The 19,171-nt window shown below is 47.6% G+C and overlaps 1 protein-coding gene across 1 annotated transcript in view; it reads right to left on the bottom strand.

The window, feature by feature from the left end:
- MDGA2 (MAM domain containing glycosylphosphatidylinositol anchor 2) overlaps positions 1 to 19,171 on the bottom strand; it is a 220,014-nt gene that overhangs the window by 106,162 nt on the left and 94,681 nt on the right. The window contains exon 7 of the mRNA XM_058855841.1: positions 13,203 to 13,377. Within this exon, the coding sequence (XP_058711824.1) occupies positions 13,203 to 13,377 (175 nt within the window). The remainder of the gene's footprint in view (positions 1 to 13,202; positions 13,378 to 19,171) is intronic.

Below are 19,171 nucleotides of genomic sequence, written 5' to 3'. Positions count from 1 at the left end.
AAAAAAGACCTAGCCTAAAGACTAAAAATTGATCTAAAGATTAAAAATTCCTCTTTAGCCACTCCATTTCTATTTGCATGAGAAGAGTGAAGCTGGAGAGCCTCTTGATTAATTAGAAACAAAACCTGTTCCAAAATTCCCAACAATTCCAGCAATGACACCTCGTAATGGGGCACGGAATTTAAATAAATGTTACCTTCGTCCTCCCCTCCAAAACATTTAATTTGAGATCACAGAAGCAAATTATGGATCTGCTGCTCCAAATTAGGATGGCATTTCCTAATGAGATTTCAGTTTTGTTCGAAAGGTTATTTGAAATCACGGCAGTGCTCGGAAAGGGTTGAGAGTGCTCAGAAATTCTGGCTTCTCCTCATGAGGTTGAAAGCAAAAAAGGAGAAAATTAACTTACTGCAATTTTTAGGGTCAAACACCTCTTCCCTGAGTTTTGAGGGAGAACAGAATGTTTCCTGCATCGATTCCCAGATTATCCCTTTTAAAGCACATCCCTGGTGGCAAACAAGGAGCCATGAGCTCCATCAATGAGTCCAGGGATTCTCTTCCAGCCTCTGACCCTCGGATGAAGGCGAATCCTTGGATAAAAGACCCGAGAGGTCCAAATCTGGGCTCAGCTTCATTTCCATGAAGTTACTCAAGACAAGGCACAGGAAATCCCTCAAAACCTGGAACCAGGACTGGAAGCACCTCCATCCTTGGCTGCAAGAGCAGGAGAGCTGTTTCCAGGGAAAAATTCCCTCCCGTCCAACCCATCCCTGTGAGACAAATTCCTGAGCGCCCTGTGCAGCTGCAGAGGTGGATAGACGGAAACAATGCAGGGAAGGCCACCAAGGTGACTGGAGGCCATCCAGATCCTGAGGGAGCTGGGTTTGGCCAACCTGGAAATGGTTGGATGAAGGGAAAATCCAATTTCGGTCTTCAAATGCCAGCCAGGGACTCCTGGAGAAGACAGAGAAGCTGGGATGAAGAGCAGAAGGAGTTTCTGTCTCCAACTTGCCACCAGGAAGTTCTAGAGAAGATGAAAAACTCTTCTTGGAGATGCTGAGGAAAGGACCATGAGGTCTGAGCTGCACCAAGAGCAATTTCTCTGGGATATAGGGAAAATAAATTCCCTGTGGAATCAGACAAGTGTCCAGAGGGGCCATGGGATAGCTGAAGACATCCAGAGCTTGGCTGGCCACAGCCCTGAGGAATCTGGCCACGAAGGTGGTGCTAGTTTGAGCAGGGGGTTGGACAAGAGGCCATTTTACATAAATGATTCCAAGTTATTCCATGATTCCAGGAGCTGTGATGTCATCACCTGCTTGTCCAATCTGCTCTCTTGGAACAGATCTATGCTGGATCATGGAAACATGGAATGGTTTGGGATGGAAGGGATTTTAAATCCCAGCCAGTGCCACCCATCCCATGGCAGGGACAGCTCCCACTGTCCCAGGCTGCTCCAGCCCCAATGTCCAGCCTGGCCTTGGGCACTGCCAGGGATCCAGGGGCAGCCACAGCTGCTCTGGCAATTCCAGCCCAGCCAGCAATTCCCAATTCCCAATTCCCAATCTCCCATCCATCCCTGCCCTCTGGCACTGGGAGCCATTCCCTGTGTCCTGTCCCTCCATCCCTTGTCCCCAGTCCCTCTCCAGCTAATCCCTTCCAAGCAAGCACTGAACTATGGCAAGGGACGGATTTTGATAGGAATATCGGGAAGGGTCCAAGAAATCCAAGCTGGGAATGGAACTGCAGCGAAGCCTTTGCCAAAGCATTTCGTAATGGTCAATTAATGGAAAATTCCCACTGCAGAACCCGATGGATTTTTTTTTTTCCAACAGCAGTGCTGGAAAGATCCCGACAGCTGCAGCAAAGCAAAAGCAGAAGCGCTACCAGGCGAGCAAAGAATGCTCCCAAATTTTTGGGAGATCTCCCTGAACATTCCCGGTGTTGGGAAGGGCTGCACAAATGTGTGACTGGGTGGTTACATAAGGCTGGGCTTTGCTTGGGCCATGCGAGAGCTGGAAAACAGAAAAAGCAGGAAAAATACGGTGTTTGGACAAGGAATTCTGCAGGGATATTGCAGGGAAACGCCAAAATTCCCTGCCTTTATCCAGGTTGTTTAAATCCACCTGATCCTGGTGCTCATGGAAGTCCTCCAGAATTCCAGCTTAAATTCTGGTTGAGTCAGCACTAATGGATATTCAATTTTCTAAGCAGATTTAAACCCTGACCCTGCTTAAAGCTCTGTGGGTGTGGGTGGTTGTTCTTCCCCTGCAGCACGGGAATATCCAGGGGCTTGGAAGGCTGAGAGGGAAGGGAAAGCCTTGGAATGGTCACCCAGGGAAACTCTGGATCCCTGGAAGTGCCCAAGGCCAGGATGGGCGAGGCTTGGAGCAGCCTGGGATGGTGGAAGGTGTTCCTGCCCATGGCAGGGGTGGAATGGGATGGGATTTAAGGCCCCTTCTATCCCAAACCATTATATAATTTCTAGAATTTATATAATTTCTATATTTTTATAAAAAAAACACTCCATAATTTCAAATACCACACAAAAATAAACCTATAAAGATTTAACACTGGGAAGCTCAACAAGACAAATCTCCTCACTGTTTTACAAGAAAGGGAAAAAAAAATATCCCAAAATTTCCATTTTGGGTTGGTGAAATTATGAGGAGTCAACAGCTTAATCACTCTTTAAATCAAACTGAAGTCAAGGGTGCTGCTACGTGGTTAAAGTCTCTTAATCAACCTGAAAATAATTACGGAAAGATGTTTCCCACAGAGGTTTGTGCCACCATCAGGTTCGATTTCTCAGTCTTTAATCTCTGAATTGAACCAAACACTCCCCAAAACCCAGGTGGGCCAGGCATGGTAAACACCGGATTGGAAGAATTCCCCTCACACATCCCTAAGCTCTCGAACAAATGGAAAACTCAGCCTAAGCTGATGAAAATGGGTCTAATCCCAGTTCCCTGGGAATTGCATCCTCACGGTGGAATGGAGGTGCATGGAGTGTGGCAGACACTGTTAAAATCCTCCCTGTGCAGAATTCCAAAGGCATGGAGCTGCCTGGGAGCGGGAAACACGGATCATATCCCCACAGCTCCGACCTGAGCTCCGGGAGAGTCACACAAACACGAACAGCTCGGCAGGATCCAGGCTGGATTTGCTGGATCATCTCCTCCCAGCTGCTGGGCCTGCACATTTGCTGATTTCATTTGTTAATTAGCTGCCTTTGTCTTCAGATGTTCGGAGCAGGAGGGATAAGAATAAAACACATCTGGGAAAGGGATGGGAACGGCTTCATCCCGGCGGGCAGAGCGGAGACAGCGGTGACGCATTGCTGAGCTGGAGTTATTCAGCTCCTGAGTTATCCTTAAATGTGAAACTCTCGTGTTTTCCATCTTATTTTCCCTCCTTGACCCAGCACAAGCTTTCAACCATGGAATCATTGAGGTTGGAAGAGAATTTAGGATCATCCAGTCCCAGCTGAGCCCGGTGCCCACCCTGTCCCCAGAGCTCTGAGTGCCACCTCCAGCAATTCCTGGGACACCTCCAGGGATGGGCACTGCAAACCTCCCTGGGCACTTCCAAGGCCTGAGCGCCCTTTCCATGGGGAAATTCCTGCTGCTGTCCCCCCTGAGCCTCCCCTGGCCCAGCCTGAGGCCGTTCCCTCTCCTCCTGTCCCTGTTCCCTGCCAGCAGAGCCCGACCCCCCCGGCTGTCCCCTCCTGCCAGGGACTTGTGCAGAGCCACAAGGGCCCCCTGAGCCTCCTTTGCTCCAGGCTCAGCCCCTTCCCAGCTCCCTCAGCAATTCTCCAGCCCCTTCCCAGCTCCCTCAGCAATTCTCCAGCCCCTTCCCAGCTCCCTCAGCAATTCTCCAGCCCCTTCCCAGCTCCCTCAGCAATTCTCCAGACCCTTCCCAGCTCCCTCAGCAATTCTCCAGCCCCTTCCCAGCTCTGTTCCCTTCCCAGCTCCTTCAGCTGCTCCTCATCAGATTTATTCTCAATGATTCACAGAATTCTGGAATGGTTTGGGTTTGAAGGAAGGAACTTACAGCCCATCCTGTGCCACCCCTGCCATGGGCACGGACAATTTCCACTATCCCAGAGTGCTCCAAACTCCATCCAACCTGGCCTGGAACACTTGCAGGGATGAAGCAGCCACAGCTTCTCTGTCAAGGCAGCTTTGAAATGCTTTGTGTGGGATATAAACCTCAAAAATTCAATTAATTTCCCCATTTCTTGCATCCCACAGAAAGGAAAATGAGCTCTCCCGCTCTCCACCCCTTCACGTGTCTGGTGTGGACACACAACAGCTCTAACCAAGCTGGAAATACGGGAATCAAGTTATTCCCAGCTCCATGAGAGCTGTTTTCCCCTCTCCAAGCCTTTCAAAGAGATTTATTCTGCATCTGCAGTGCTGCCTGTGCAGAACAGCCCCGGCACTGCGAACGAGCAGCATTTCCAGCAGCTGGAAGGAAGCAAATGTTCCCTCCTTGTTCCCACGATGGAGAGCGTGACCCTGGGAGCCCCCTGAGGAGCCTCCATCGATTTCCAATGGAATTTCGGCAGGATCAGAGCCCTGCCAGGAGGCTGTTAACACACTCCAACACAAAAGGACAAAGCAAATGACCTCAGTACCAACAATCCCCACACAGCCCCAGCCTGTGGTGCTTTCCTGAGGGCTCGGGCTGCAGCGGAATTCCAAGAGGAACAACACAATGAGCTCTCCGTGATGGGATTTTATGGAGAAAACGTTTTCTCCCCTCTTTTAATGGGGTTACGGGGATGTCCTGGAGACACCGGGGGTGGCACAGGGGGAGCAGCACTACAGGAGGGATTTCCTTCTCCAAGGACACCCAGCAGAGCCAATTCCCAGCGTTTCTGGGGCTGGATAAGCACCGGAATCCCCAGGGAGCAGACAGGTTTTTAGCCCACGACAATGCCCGACTTCCATAGGGATGGGAGCGGCCCCGGGGAGAAGGATTGGGAGCGTTGGTGGATCAGAGGCTGGACATGACCTGGAATTCTGATCCCTCAGGGTGGGAATTCTGCCCCTCTGCCCCACTCAGGTGAGACCCCATCTGCAGGGCTGCTCCAGCTCTGGATCCAACAGCAGCAGGATGTGGAGCTGCTGGAGTGATCCAGAGGAATCCATGGAGCTGCTCCAAGGGCTGGAGCCCTCTGGAGCCAGGCTGGGAGAGCTGGGAATGTTCACCTGGAGAGGAGAAGGATCCAGGGAGAGCTCAGAGCCCCTGGCAGGGCCTGAAGGGGCTCCAGGAGAGCTGGAGAGGGACTGGGGACAAGGGATGGAGGGACAGGAGCCAGGGAATGGCTCCCAGTGCCAGAGGGCAGGGATGGATGGGAGATTGGGAATTGGGAATTGGGAATTGCTGGCTGGGCTGGAATTGCCAGAGCAGCTGTGGCTGTCCCTGGATCCCTGGCAGTGCCCAAGGCCAGGCTGGACATTGGGGCTGGACATTGGGACAGTGGGAGCTGTCCCTGCCCATCCAGGGGTGGGATTGGGATGGGATTTAAGTCTCATTCCAAACCAAACCATTCCATGATTTCATGATCCTTTGGGCATCTGCACAGATGGAAAAGGATCAGCGGATTTTCCCAATCAATGGATTTTCCCAATCACCAGGAGTCCGAAGCTCGCACAGAACAAGGCACATCCATGAATTCCCAGCAGAGATTCCCAGCACCAAACTGCCCCCGGCATGGCCTGAAACACTGGAAAAGTCCTGGAATAATGGGAATTTCTGGGATCACTCTGCAGGAAGGATTTAATTTACTTCCACGCTCAGAATCCGTGACGTGACAGGATCCTGACCTGCTCTCGTGTTTATAAACAGCATTAAATAATTAAAGGGCAATGAAAAAGAATTAATTAAAGGGCAAAGAAAAGTCCAGCAGGAAACACTTCCACACTGGAAAAATATCTCAGGATCTGAGTTTTCTGGACAAGGTGTAACAAGCGCCAAACATTGAATTTCTCCAAAAAGAACAGTGAATAATTTAAATTATATCTGTATTTTATAAATTATTGTTGGCTGTAAGCACCTCAGGGGGGAAATCAGTACAGACGAGCTCTTTTGGCTCCAGGGAATATAAATACAAGGAACAAGAATAGCTGGAAATGGAAGGAAACCCAAGTCAGTTTGGGGAAGAACCAGGCTGATATTTTATGGAAAATGAAGCAGCTGAACAGAAAAACTTGGGTGGAGAGAGGATTCCTCAAAGCTCCAAGATCAGATGATTTTTAGGGGAAAAAAAGAGTCATTAAATTGATTTTTAATAGAGCAGCAGAGAAAAAAAATCAACCTTAGAAAGCAGACAGAGCCATGAGGTAAAAGAGGTCAAAATAAACCGGTGGCATGGGCAATTCCAAGATGAAATTCCATGGAAAAATGCAATCAGAGTCAATTAAAAAAATTCCTGATCATTATCATTAAATCAAGCACACTCGAATCAAGACATGGAATCATTGAAAGCATTTTTAATCCCACTTCCATCAGGTTGTTCCAGAGCTCACTCTGGATCCCCACCGTGCTGGAAAATCCGGATGGACCAGGAGCACCCACCAAAAAAATGTGGAGTGAACCAGATTTAAACTCGCCCTGACACTGCAGGGAATGGGATTTTTTTAACAGTAATTTTGGGTTTTTAACTCCCTCTGTACCAGCATCTTTTTTCCATTAAAAAAAAAGCAGGAAGAATGGATTTCCCGAGCCAGGAAAAACAGGCGTTGATGTCAAAGGCCACCTGACGCGCTCGGCGTGGAATAATTGTTACAAATTGGGAGTATTAACATCTTAAATCAGTAATTATTGGTTTCATAATCCCAAACCTAATTAATGCTCGTTCTTCCACTTCTTAAAGGACAGAAACTTAATTTTGTGGAATTAATGAACAACAAACTGGGTTAGGAAAGTCTGGTTTTAGAGCACATCCATCTCTACTCAGTGAAATTTTTCCAGAGGCTCCTTAAAAGGTTTAAATCCCTGTTAAAATTGAAATTCGTAATTAATTGAGTGTAAATAACAAGGAGGGGCTCCTGGTGAGACCCCACTGCTCTCTCGCTGCCTTAGTTTGGATTTTAAGTGGTCTAAAAGGAAAATAAAAAATATTTGAATGGAGAAAAAAAAGGAAATAGTTGATTATTTCTTCATTTGTAATGAACAAGGGAGGTGGTGTGTTGCAGTCTGCAACTTCAGGATTTCATCCAGGGAAGCTGCAGGGTTCTGGGGACCAGCATGAAACACCAACGAGACGGGCTCCCGTTCATGAAACCATTTATTCAGCATGAGAACAAACTCAGGTCCAGAACAGAGAGCCCCGAACAGAGGCAGGGCAGGGGTTTTTGAGGGACAGAACCGAGGGTTTACACCCTTGAGGGTGGAGTTCAGGGTCAGGGACCATTAGAAACACACCAAGGGAGAACCCCCCAGGGACTCAAACCCAATCAGAACTCCTGGGCCGCCCTTCACAAGGGGTTTGGGGTGGGACAATGTTAACTCTTCGTCTCCCTGAGGCCGCTGCCACATCTGCTCCTTTTTTTTTTTTTTTTTTTTTTTCAATTTTTAATTAGGAGCTTAAAATGTTTCTAAACATACACCTTAAAATCTCACCTCTTCCACAGAGCACCCACTTTGCTTTGTGGGACACCAAAAACTCAATCACAAAACACATTAGGCAAACAGAAAAAAAAAAAAAACCAAAATTGAAAACACTTAAATCTCGGACCACGCCGGGCAAATTAAACGGTGATGGTACTTAATGCAAACATAATGGTTTTTTAGTTCAGTCTCTTCCACTTTAGGATTCTTTGTTAGGAAGGGTGCAGCTCTTAGATCTCCTCTTACGAGGGGCAGAATTCTTCGATCTCCAGCTTCGGCTCTGGCTCCCATGTGGGCGTCGCCCCTTTAGATGATCTGGGTGAAACACTGGCTTTCGGAGCTCGGTTCCAGTTTCGATTTCCCCGGAGGAGGTGTTGCCCACGATGGAGAAGGCACAGCCCCCAGGGGTGGAGCACCGAACAAAGGGATGGGGCCAAGCAGGAGTTACTGGGAGGTTCGGGAAGGGAAGGTTTGGGACCGGAAAAGAAGGAGCGAGGCGGGAAACAAGGGATCCCAGACCGCGTGGCCGGCGCCATCTTGGGATGGGGGGGGAGGCCGGGACGGACTTTCCCGGACAGGGAACGGGAATATGGAGAGACAGGGGGTGAAGGAGGACACGGAACGGCGGGCAGACGGCAGCAGACCCGCATCACTCTGGATGTTCTCCGTCCCTTGCCTGCCTTCAGGAAAACGGGGGATGGGATGGCAGAAAGACACCGGGGTGACGGGGAGTCGGCAGCAACCCCGAGCCATCTTGGCTTTTTTCACCCTTTGTCCTGCCCTTAGGAACAGAGGAGAGGGGAAGGCACAGGGAGGTATACACAAAAAAAGGAACTTCACAGAAGACAAAAACAGTCCACTGGAGTGGTGGAGGTGATCCGAGGGTTGGAGTATTTCTCCTGCGAGGAAAGCTTGGGAAAACTTGGGATGCTTACATGGAAAAGGTTCTAAGGAGAGCTCAGAGCCCCTTGCAGGGCCTGAAGGGGCTCCAGGAGAGCTGGAGAGGGACTGGGGACAAGGGATGGAGGGACAGGAGCCAGGGAATGGCTCCCAGTGCCAGAGGACAGGGATGGATGGGAAATTGGGAATTGGGAATTGCTGGCTGGGCTGGAATTGCCAGAGCAGCTGTGGCTGCCCCTGGATCCCTGGCAGTGCCCAAGGCCAGGTTGGATCATCCTGGAATAGTGGGAGGGGTCCCTGCAGGAGCTGGATGGGATTTAAGGTCACTCCCATCCCAAAGCATTCCTTGATTCCACAATAACAACAAGTGCCAGGTTTCCTCCCTCCTATCCCGTTTCTCTTCCAAGGCTCCCATTTCTTTTCCAGCCTTAAACTCTTTCGCATTAAAAATGTCAGAGCAGGAACCTCTCCAGTGCTGCCCTGCAATCCCTGCTCTAAAAAACCCCGTTTCCCCCCAGTCCAACTCCAGCAGAATATAAAATACAGAATTTTTTTACCCCCTAAAAGATATTTTATGGGAGAGAAACAAGAGGAAAACCAGGACTAGAGGCCATAAATAAGAGTGAGGAGAAAGGGAGGCTGTGGAAGGAAGGAACTCCTGGGGGGGAAATGAAGATGATAAATCAAAGAGGAAAATCGACCTGCCTGGAACATTTAGAGCCAAGCCTAAAAGGACTTCCAGACAAACGAAGTCCTCCTGCTGACTGGATGGAATTCCCAGCCCATTCCCAGAGCTAAGATCCCATCCAGCTTGGAAAAGACCCTCAGGAGATCATCTAAACCCCATCCATGGGGATGCTGCTCCTCAATCCTGCTCCAGCAGCACAAATCCAAAATGTTGGTAGGGGACGGAAAAGGAGCTGAGTTCCAAGGAGCAGCCAAGGTTCTCCTCCTTGGATAATCGCATTTTCCTGCCCATCTGCCAAAAATTCCTTTCCCAAGCTCTACCAGGTTTTGAGGTTGTTTCATATGGATTTCAAGCTGGGATCAAGATTCCAAAGATAAGTAACCCCAGTGCTTTGTTAAAATTGGTGTGGGGAAAACGTGGGCACCGGAGCAAGGCTCAGGTTGGCTACACCTGGATATCCATGGATGCTCTCCTGAGCCTGGAATTGCAGAGCCCTACGGAGAAGGATGGGGCTGGAGATGGGGGATGAGGAAAAATCCATCAAAATCTGCATTTTGTTAATTGGGCTACTCTAATTGTCCAGAGCAATGTACAGCCATGCACGTGGAGGACCTTGAAATTCTTCACTGTGAGAGCGGGGAGGGATTGGAATGGAATTCCCAGAGAAGCTGTGGCTGCCCGTGAATCCATGGAAGTGTCCAAGGCCAGGTTGGAGCAGCCTGGGATAGTGGAAGGAGTCCCTGCCCATGGCACTGGATGGGATTTAAAATCCAGCCTAAAACATTCCATGATTTTATCAAATGCAGAAGAGCCAAAGAGCAAAATCTCTTCCCTGAAGGAACAGCCAGGCATTGGAAAAGACTCCCTATGGAATGGTGGAATCCCCATCCCTGGGAATGTTCACAAGGGGACACCTCAAAATGTGATTTAACATTTGTCAATGGTCTTGGGGGTTTTCCCAACCTTTACTTTCCAGTAATTCTGCATTTCCGGTCAGCCCACCCACACCAAACCCTCCTCTCCTCCACAAGAATCTGCCTCCAAAAAAAAACCCCGCACGGGGATTATTCCATGGATCAGCAGGAACGGAGTATTCCAGTCAGGAACAGCAAATTTAATCCCTAAACTCAGCTCTTTCTATAACCCAAGCCGTTTCCTGGGCCTGTTTATGGATTTCTGTAAACAGAGGGAATTTTGGAGCCATGGAAAGGAGCTGTCTTTGAACTCCAGGGATATTTACGGCATCAATTATCCTGAATTTCATCTGACACCAGCTCGTCTCAGGCTGATCTAACCACAGCTTTAATTTAGGAAAGGAACGGCATAAAAGGCATTCAAATAACCTCGTGGAACTTTTCCTGGAGTTTATTCCAGGAGGAGAAGGAAATCTGCACCCACAGACAGGTAATGCTATGGAATTAAAGCTCTGTAATTAACTGCGAGCGTTATTCCAGAGTTAAAAATTCCCGATATCAGGAGAATCCTGAGGAGCAAATTCTGCAAGGAATTTCCTCAGCAGCTCCTCAGGGTGAATTAAACATTGCCAACATCAGCTCAAGATGGAAACAGGAATAATTCCTAATGGGAATTCTGCATTGCCATTCCGCCAGGCGTGGCTAATTTTCATTTGGAATTTTCCCCGGCAGGATTGGGATTAATTGGGATGGGATAATCAGGATGGGTTAATCATTAATTTTAGCGGGTGACTCAAAGGGTTTCGGGTTTGGACACCCAGAACCAGCAAGGTGAGGGTGAGAGGTCACTCCCATTCCTGCTACCCTTCGCCATTCCCATTATTCCCAGATTTCTCATTCCTGCTGACCGGCTCCATTCCCGTGTTTCCATCCCAACTCCTCACCTCCCTCCCAGCCAAGAACTGGAATTAGAGCTGCCAGCAAGGATTTCAGTGGATCCATGAGCACAAGGAATTGTTCTCCCTGGACCCCAGCTCAACCTCTCCATCCTGCAATTCCAGATTTTCCCACCCCTCATGATGGATGTGTCCCTTCCACCACGAGTTAATTCCTAAATCTTTCCCTGCACTACATTTCTTGGAAAAAACCTTTTTTCTACCCTGAAATAAATAATGATAAAACTTTTTTCCACCTTTTCCTTCCACATTATTCTCAGGAATCTTTAAACCTTCACCTGACCTTTTGCTCCACCTTTTTCCAGGCTTGTATCCACAGAAATCTGTGAACCAAGAGGAACACAAAACCACGTTTTCCATGAAGGCATAAGGACTTTTTCTTCGCTAAAACCTGGGAAATTTGGAAAATTTGTCCTTTGGGAAAGAGAAGAAGAGTTTTCTTGTCCGAAGTCTGCTTCTTAAAATGAAAATACTCCATTTATTCCATCTTTCCCTTCCCTAAAAAAGGAGGAAGTGTCCTCCAAGTAAAAATTTTTTCTGGGAGTCGAAGTATAAAAGCTTTTCCTTCAAAGTCAAAGATGAGATGGACTTTGAAGAGCGACTTCCCGAGGAAAAAGAAGCGGAGTTCAAGCCTGGCATGAACTGAGCTCGGATTTCTGAGGCAGTTTCTTCTCCTGGTGGCTCCAGAAGAATGGAGCTCTCCCTCCTGGGAATTCATTTCCAAGGGAACTGAGGGCTTTTGGAGGAATTTGAGGTGAGAAATGGGAATTTTCAGCCAGAGCTGGGAGAGACAACACCTGCTCGCTTTAACAGGAAAAAAGGACAGAGATTTGTCTCCTAAAGGGATCATCCCTGGTGGATTTGGAACCGTTCATTCCTTCTCCACAGAAGGAAAAAAGGCTTTCCAAAAGGAATTATCCAAGGAAATCAAGGAGATGAGGGGGAAAGTTATGAGGGCAGGGAGAGACAGGATGGAGGGCAATGGATTTAAGGGAGATTCAGATGGGAGATTGGGAATTGGGAATTGCTGGCTGGGCTGGAATTGCCAGAGCAGCTGTGGCTGTCCCTGGATCCCTGGCAGTGCCCAAGGCCAGGCTGGACACTGGGGCTGGAGCAGCCTGGGACAGTGGGAGCTGTCCCTGCCCATGGAATGGGATGGGATTTAAGATCCCACTTCATCCCAAACCATTCCAGGATTCTGGGAGTGCAATCAAAGCAAATTTTGCACTCTGGAGTTCAGAGGAGGATGATCCAAGGGAGGGAGCAGCTCTGCTCTGAAGCCAGGCAGGGAGAGCTGGGAATGTTCCTCTGGAGAAGAGAAGGATCCAGGGAGAGCTCAGAGCCCCCTCCAGGGCCTGAAACTATCCCAATCCTTTGTACTTCTTGCTGCAATCCCAATCTTTCCTACTTTTCTTTGCAAACCCAATCCTCCACTTTTTTCACTGAAATCCAAATATTTCTTATTTTTCACCACAATCCCAACCTTTCACATTTTCCCTGCAATCCCAACTCTTCCCATTTTGCACTGCAATCCCAATCCTTTGTATTTTTCACAGCAATCCAAATCCTTCACACTTTTCCTTGCAATCCCCATCCTTCAGATTTTCCACTGCAATCCTTCACATTTTGCATCACAATCCAAATCCTTCATATTTGTGCCACAATCCCAACCTTTCCCATTTTACACTGAAATCCAAATCCTCCCCATTTTTCCACTGCAATCCCAATCCTTCACATCTTCCCTGAAATCCCAATCCCCCATATTTTTCATTGTAATCCCAATCCATATTTTCACTCACATCCCAATCTTCCTCATTCATCACCACAATCCCAATCCATATTTTTCACTCCAATCCCAAACTTTCACATCTTCCTTGCAATCCCAATCCATCAGATTCATCACCACAATCCCAATCCCCCACATTTTTCACTCCAATCCCAATCCCCCACATTTTTCCCCTGCAATCCCAACCCTTCCCATTCTCCCAACCATAAAATCTCCACAATCCCGCAGCACCCGCCATTAAAATCGGGATTCACAAGGAGCCGAACGTTTCTCAGGAACAACCGATATTTTAAGGCATTCCTAAAGGACCAAAGGCAGAATTCCAAGGATTTACTCACAGTACACGTCCACTCGGATGGATTTGATGGCCGGGGAGCCCAGGCCGTTCTCGGCCTTGCAGTAGTAGCGGCCTCCCTGGTGTCTCTGGATGTTGGAAATCCTCAGGGTTTCGTTGAAGACACTGGAATCTTGGAATCTGTCAGAGGCACTTCCTGCTGTTTTGGTCCACCTGATCTGAGCAAGCACCAAAAACCAGGATTACTTTAGGCCTGGAAAACCGGCAGAGTCTAAAACTCAGCACCAAAAACCAGGATTACTTTAGGCCTGGAAAATGGGCAGAATCTAAAACTCAGCACCAAAAACCAGGATTACTTTAGGCCTGGAAAATGGGCAGAGTCTAAAACTCGGCACCAAAAACCAGGACTACTTTAGGCCTGGAAAATGGGCAGAGTCTAAAACTCAGCACCAAAAACCAGGATTACTTTAGGCCTGGAAAATGGGCAGAGTCTAAAACTCAGCACCAAAAACCAGGATTACTTTAGGCCTGGAAAATGGGCAGAGTCTGAAACTCGGCACCAAAAACCAGGATTACTTTAGGCCTGGAAAATGGGCAGAGTCTAAAACTCGGCACCAGAAACCAGGATTACTTTAGGCCTGGAAAATGGGCAGAGTCTAAAACTCAGCACCAAAAACCAGGATTACTTTAGGCCTGGAAAATGGGCAGAATCTAAAACTTGGCACCAAAAACCAGGATTACTTTAGGCCTGGAAAACCGGCAGAGTCTAAAACTCGGCACCAAAAACCAGGATTACTTTAGGCCTGGAAAACCGGCAGAGTCTAAAACTTGGCACCAAAAACCAGGATTACTTTAGGCCTGGAAAATGGGCAGAGTCTAAAACTCAGCACCAAAAACCAGGATTACTTTAGGCCTGGAAAATGGGCAGAATCTAAAACTCAGCACCAAAAACCAGGATTACTTTAGGTCTGGAAAACCGGCAAAGTCTAAAACTCGGCACCAAAAACCAGGATTACTTTAGGTCTGGAAAACCGGCAAAGTCTAAAACTCAGCACCAAACCACGGGATTTGAGTTGGAGGCACTGGGATTTCACCTTGGATGATTCAGGGAAATTTCCAAGAAACTCAACAGCTCACAGGAATAAACATTTCATCCTGGAGTCCCTGAGAAGTTCCCTCATGGAATCATGGAATGGTTTGGGTTGGGAGGAGTTTAAAGATCCCATTCCAGCCCCTGCCATGGGCAGGGAAACCTCCCACTATCCCAGGTTTTTCCAAGCCTTGAACATTCCCAGGGATTTCTGACCTGTGGAATTTGAGGCTGCCTGTGATGGGTCTGGGAAGAGAAATGAGTTCATATTTTCATTTATTTTTTTTTTTTTCTGATGGTTTTATTATTTTGATAATCACAGAATCACGGAATTGTTTGGGTGGGAAGGGACTTCCAATCCCAATCATGATAAAAATCAGCAGCAAAGCTACAATTCCTATGGAAGGATTTTGGTGTTTTTTTCACTTTATTCCCGAAGATTACAGAGTAATCCTGAAACTGGAACCTGGGGATGCTCCCGAAAATGGAAATAAATAAAATAAATAAAATAAAATCAGTTGAAAAATCCATTCCTTCACCTCTGAACTCAGATTTTACACATTGGCATCCAAACTCTGGAAAATCAGGCAGACATCCAAGAAGTCTGAATCCCAAAAACTCAGGATTTGGCTTTGGAACTGCAGACAAAACTTTCCTAACACTTCAAGGCTGAAAGTCTAAATATTACTGGAAAAGATAAAGAGATTTTAAGGAAATGCTGAATAATTTAAAAGGGTTTTAATGAGTGGATCCTGAGGGAAAAAATATTTCAATCTTAAGTAAATAGGTAAAACTTCGGTTAAAAATAAAAATTTGATAAGATTCCTTTATTCCACTCAGCTATATCAGTCTTTTTTTTATTTATTTTTTTATGGAAAAGCAGGATTTAGGGAAACACCCACAAATTCTTTCCCAAAAAACCTCAGAATAACCTGGCCAATGACTAATTGCAACAATCCTTGATTAATTTGGATTACTTTGATCCCAATGTTGTTCCTTAGGACTTTCAGATGTTTCCCTCCTCCCATAAACTTAACACTTTAATCCTGAATAATCCATAAACATTTTTCCAATCAATATCCCACTGAAGAACCATGGATTTTCCATCCTGCACGGCTGGAAAATGCCTTTTTCAGCATTAACCGGGAGCCGAGGTCAGGAACTTCACTGAGTTTTTTTCAGGATTATTTGAACATTCCTGGTGGGAAATTCTGGACTGGCCCCCACCAAAATTATCCAGGGAATTTGAGGAAATTATCCAAACAGCTCCAAATTTGGGATTTTTTTTTTTTTTAATTCTCCCTGCATTTTTTTTATTCAGCAACCTTAATTAATTTTTAAAATTCACCTTCATAATAAAGCCCTAATTTAAGGGCAGAAAGAAGCAGAAAAAGCTTTATCAGAATTCTTAATTATTCCTTTTTATGGAGGCTTTCCGATGCTGGAATTCCACGTCAAACCCCTGGAATCACAAACACATCCTCATAACTTCAATGCCTGGGAATTCATTCCCTGGAATTCTTTAAAGGCAAATAAATACTGCAAAATTTGTCATTTTGAGGTTCTAAACCGGCAAAAATCAAGCCTGGGGATGAGAACTCCATAAAATCGTAATCCACACTCTTATTTCCCTTGTGGAGCAGTCTAAATCCTATTTTTTTTATTTTTATTTTTTTCCCAGACACAGAAGAAGTCGCTGCTGTTGCCATCCAGGTGCAGGAATTGAGCAAATCCTCACATTTTTTTGGGGAAAAACTGGCTGGGGTTTAATTAAACCCACAAGATTTAGGAGCTGTTCCACGTGGAAGAGCTGAAAACCAGGAAGGATGGGCACTGGGAGAGCTGGAAATTGGATCCAAGGATGAGGCAATTCCAGGAATTCTGTGCAGGAGTTACCTCCTAGGAGCCAAAATTGCCCAAAATTCCACCTCTCCTATGGAAACAGGATAATTGGGAATGTTCAGCTGGAGAAGGGAGAGCTCCAGGGCCTGAAGGGGCTCCAGGAGAGCTGGAGAGGGACTGGGGACAAGGGATGGAGGGACAGGACACAGGGAATGGCTTTAGTTGGAAAAGGGGAGATTTGGGTGGGATATTGGGAAGGAATTCCTGGCTGGGAGGGTGGGGAGGGGCTGGGCTGGAATTCCCAGATTTGCTGTGGCTGTCCCTGGATCCCTGGAATTGCTCAAGGCCAGGCTGAACATTGGGGCTGGAGCAGCCTGGGACAGTGGGAGCTGTCCCTGCCATGGCAGGGCTGGGATTGGGATGGTTTTTAACATCCCTTCCAAGCCATTCCAGGATTCCATGGAAAGCACTGGGAACAGGGAGGTGATCCCAGTGCTCCCCAGTGCTCCGTGCCAGTCCCACCACTGCTCTGAGTTCCCAGTGAACGAAAAAATTCATTTTTGTTCCATAAACCAGAAAATAACCCGGGCAGGAAATTCCCATTCCCTTCATGGAAATCTTCTACAATTCCCTTGGATTAAATTCCAAGGAAAGGGCCCCTCTTTCAGGGGTGTAACCTCAGGAAGATTTGGAATGGTCTGGAGAAAAACCAAAGAGGTCATTAAAATAACAAAAAATTTCCTCAGGAAAGCAAGGGATGAGCTCAGCAATGGCAGAATATCCAAGGAAAAACCAGGGAATAACCATCAACAGCTTAAAAACACCCGGGAGGGAGCAGAAATCGATCATGGATCAACTCCCAACATAAAAGGCAAAGTTAAGGAAGTGACAAAATGGATCAGGAATCACTTCCTGTTTGATCAGCCCCAAATATTTATTCAAAACATCTTCCACCCATGAGGCGCCATTAAATCAGAGTCAGCACTTCCAAAGGACTTTTTGGGAAATGCTGGAAGTTTCAGGACAGACCCAGGGATGGGAAATCTCCTCCTCACCACCAGGATCAGCTCCATGAAACCATCCCCAGGTTTGTGATTTCCACCACCCAACTGCCACCAATGCACCACCCTCAGTGTCCAAAGGTGCAAATCCCAAGTTTTCCCTAAAACTCATTTCTTATTCCAAGTTTTCCCAGGAATTTGCCTCCCTGGACAAGCTCTGAGATCCCAGTTTACCCCAAGCTGTTACCCCAACCCAGAGGCGATGCCTTCACCCACTTTGGGAATGGGATGTTTGGAGGATGGAGATCTTTGGAGCTGCTCCCTGCCACCCCAAACGGGACTGGGAAACCAGGAGCCAGCAGCTCCCTGTTCCCACTGAGATTTCTTTTTTTCCCTCAAGAGCAAAAAGGCGTCAAAATGTGTTTGTGTCATTAAATTCAAACACTGGAGTCTAAACAGAGAGGGAAAAATGCCTTAAACATGGATTTTTTTTTCCCACCTGAAATTCACTCCTCGGAGCAGAATCGTGGTTCAAAGTGACAAAGCCTTGGTGAAACCCAGGCAGCTCAAATTGAGGCTTTTTTTCCTCTCTTAAAACAACAATTTCGGGTGTTGTTTCTGCTCTTCCTTCTCCCCATCTCCACTCATTTTACTCCCCTGGAAAACCCTTGGGAAAAAGGGAGAAGCAGCTTCACAGAGCGTTCCCAAAACGCTGTCAGAGATGACAACAGCTCAGCTGAGGAAATGTTTCTTCTCTAATCTTTCAGCAATAAAAAAGTCTTGACTCCATTACCTGTCACTGTCATTAGGGGAGCGATTTTGGGTCTGACACGAAGATCTGGGGCTGGGAAGTGTCATAAATAAAGGAAATTTATTTCCAAAACCCCAAACAAACGAAAAACATGAAAATAAACCAGCCAATCCCTGCTTCAAAAACCCCAGTTTGGTTTGCAGGAGATTCCTGCCCCTCGTAATTTCATGGAATCATGAAGGTTGGAAAAATCCTCCAAGATCATGAGGTCCAACATGGCACTGCCAAGGCCACCACTGCCCCGTGTCCCCAAGTGCCACATCCACATGGATTTAAATCCCTCCAGGGATGGGGACTCCACCTGGTACCTGTGCCAGGCCTGAACAACAAATTTAGGGAAGAAATTTTCCCAAATATCCAATGTAAACATCACAGAACTCCTGAGGTTGGGAAAGCCCTTCAATGGCAGAGAGTCCCAGCTGTGCCCAGTGCCCACCCTGTCCCCAGCCCAGAGCTCTGTGTGACACCTCCAGGAATTCCCTGGACACTTCCAGGGATGGGAACTCAAACCGGAAGACAGATATTCATGGAATTATGGAATTATGAAGGTTGGAAAAGATCTCTAAGTTCATCCAACCATTTCCCAGCACTGCCAGGGCCACCACTGACCCGTGTCCCCAGGTGCCACATCCACGTGGATTTGGAATCCCTCCAGGGGTGGGGACTTCACCTGGTACCTGTGCCAGGGCTGGACACCCCTTTTAGGGGAAGAAATTTTCCCAAATATCCAATTTAAACCTCACGGAATCACTAAGATTGGAAAATCTCTCCAGGATCATTGAGCTGAATGTGCCCAGTGTCCACCCTGTCCCCAGCCCAGAGCTCCAAGTGCCACCTCTAGCAATTCCTGGGACACCTCCAGGGATGGGCACTGCAAACCTCCCTGGGCACTTCCAAGGCCTGAGCGCCCTTTCCATGGGGAAATTCCTGCTGCTGTCCACCCTGAGCCTCCCCTGGCCCAGCCTGAGGCCGTTCCCTCTCCTCCTGTCCCTGTTCCCTGCCAGCAGAGCCCGACCCCCCCGGCTGTCCCCTCCTGCCAGGGACTTGTGCAGAGCCACAAGGGCCCCCTGAGCCTCCTTTGCTCCAGGCTCAGCCCCTTCCCAGCTCCCTCAGCAATTCTCCAGCCCCTTCCCAGCTCCCTCAGCAATTCTCCAGCCCCTTCCCAGCTCCCTCAGCAATTCTCCAGCCCCTTCCCAGCTCCCTCAGCAATTCTCCAGCCCCTTCCCAGCTCCCTCAGCAATTCTCCAGCCCCTTCCCAGCTCCATTCC

The sequence above is a fragment of the Poecile atricapillus genome, chromosome 1 (assembly GCF_030490865.1).
Source record: "Poecile atricapillus isolate bPoeAtr1 chromosome 1, bPoeAtr1.hap1, whole genome shotgun sequence".
Taxonomy (NCBI): domain Eukaryota; kingdom Metazoa; phylum Chordata; class Aves; order Passeriformes; family Paridae; genus Poecile; species Poecile atricapillus.
Note: the sequence above shows the minus strand (reverse complement) of the source record. Positions and strands in the feature narration are given on the sequence as shown.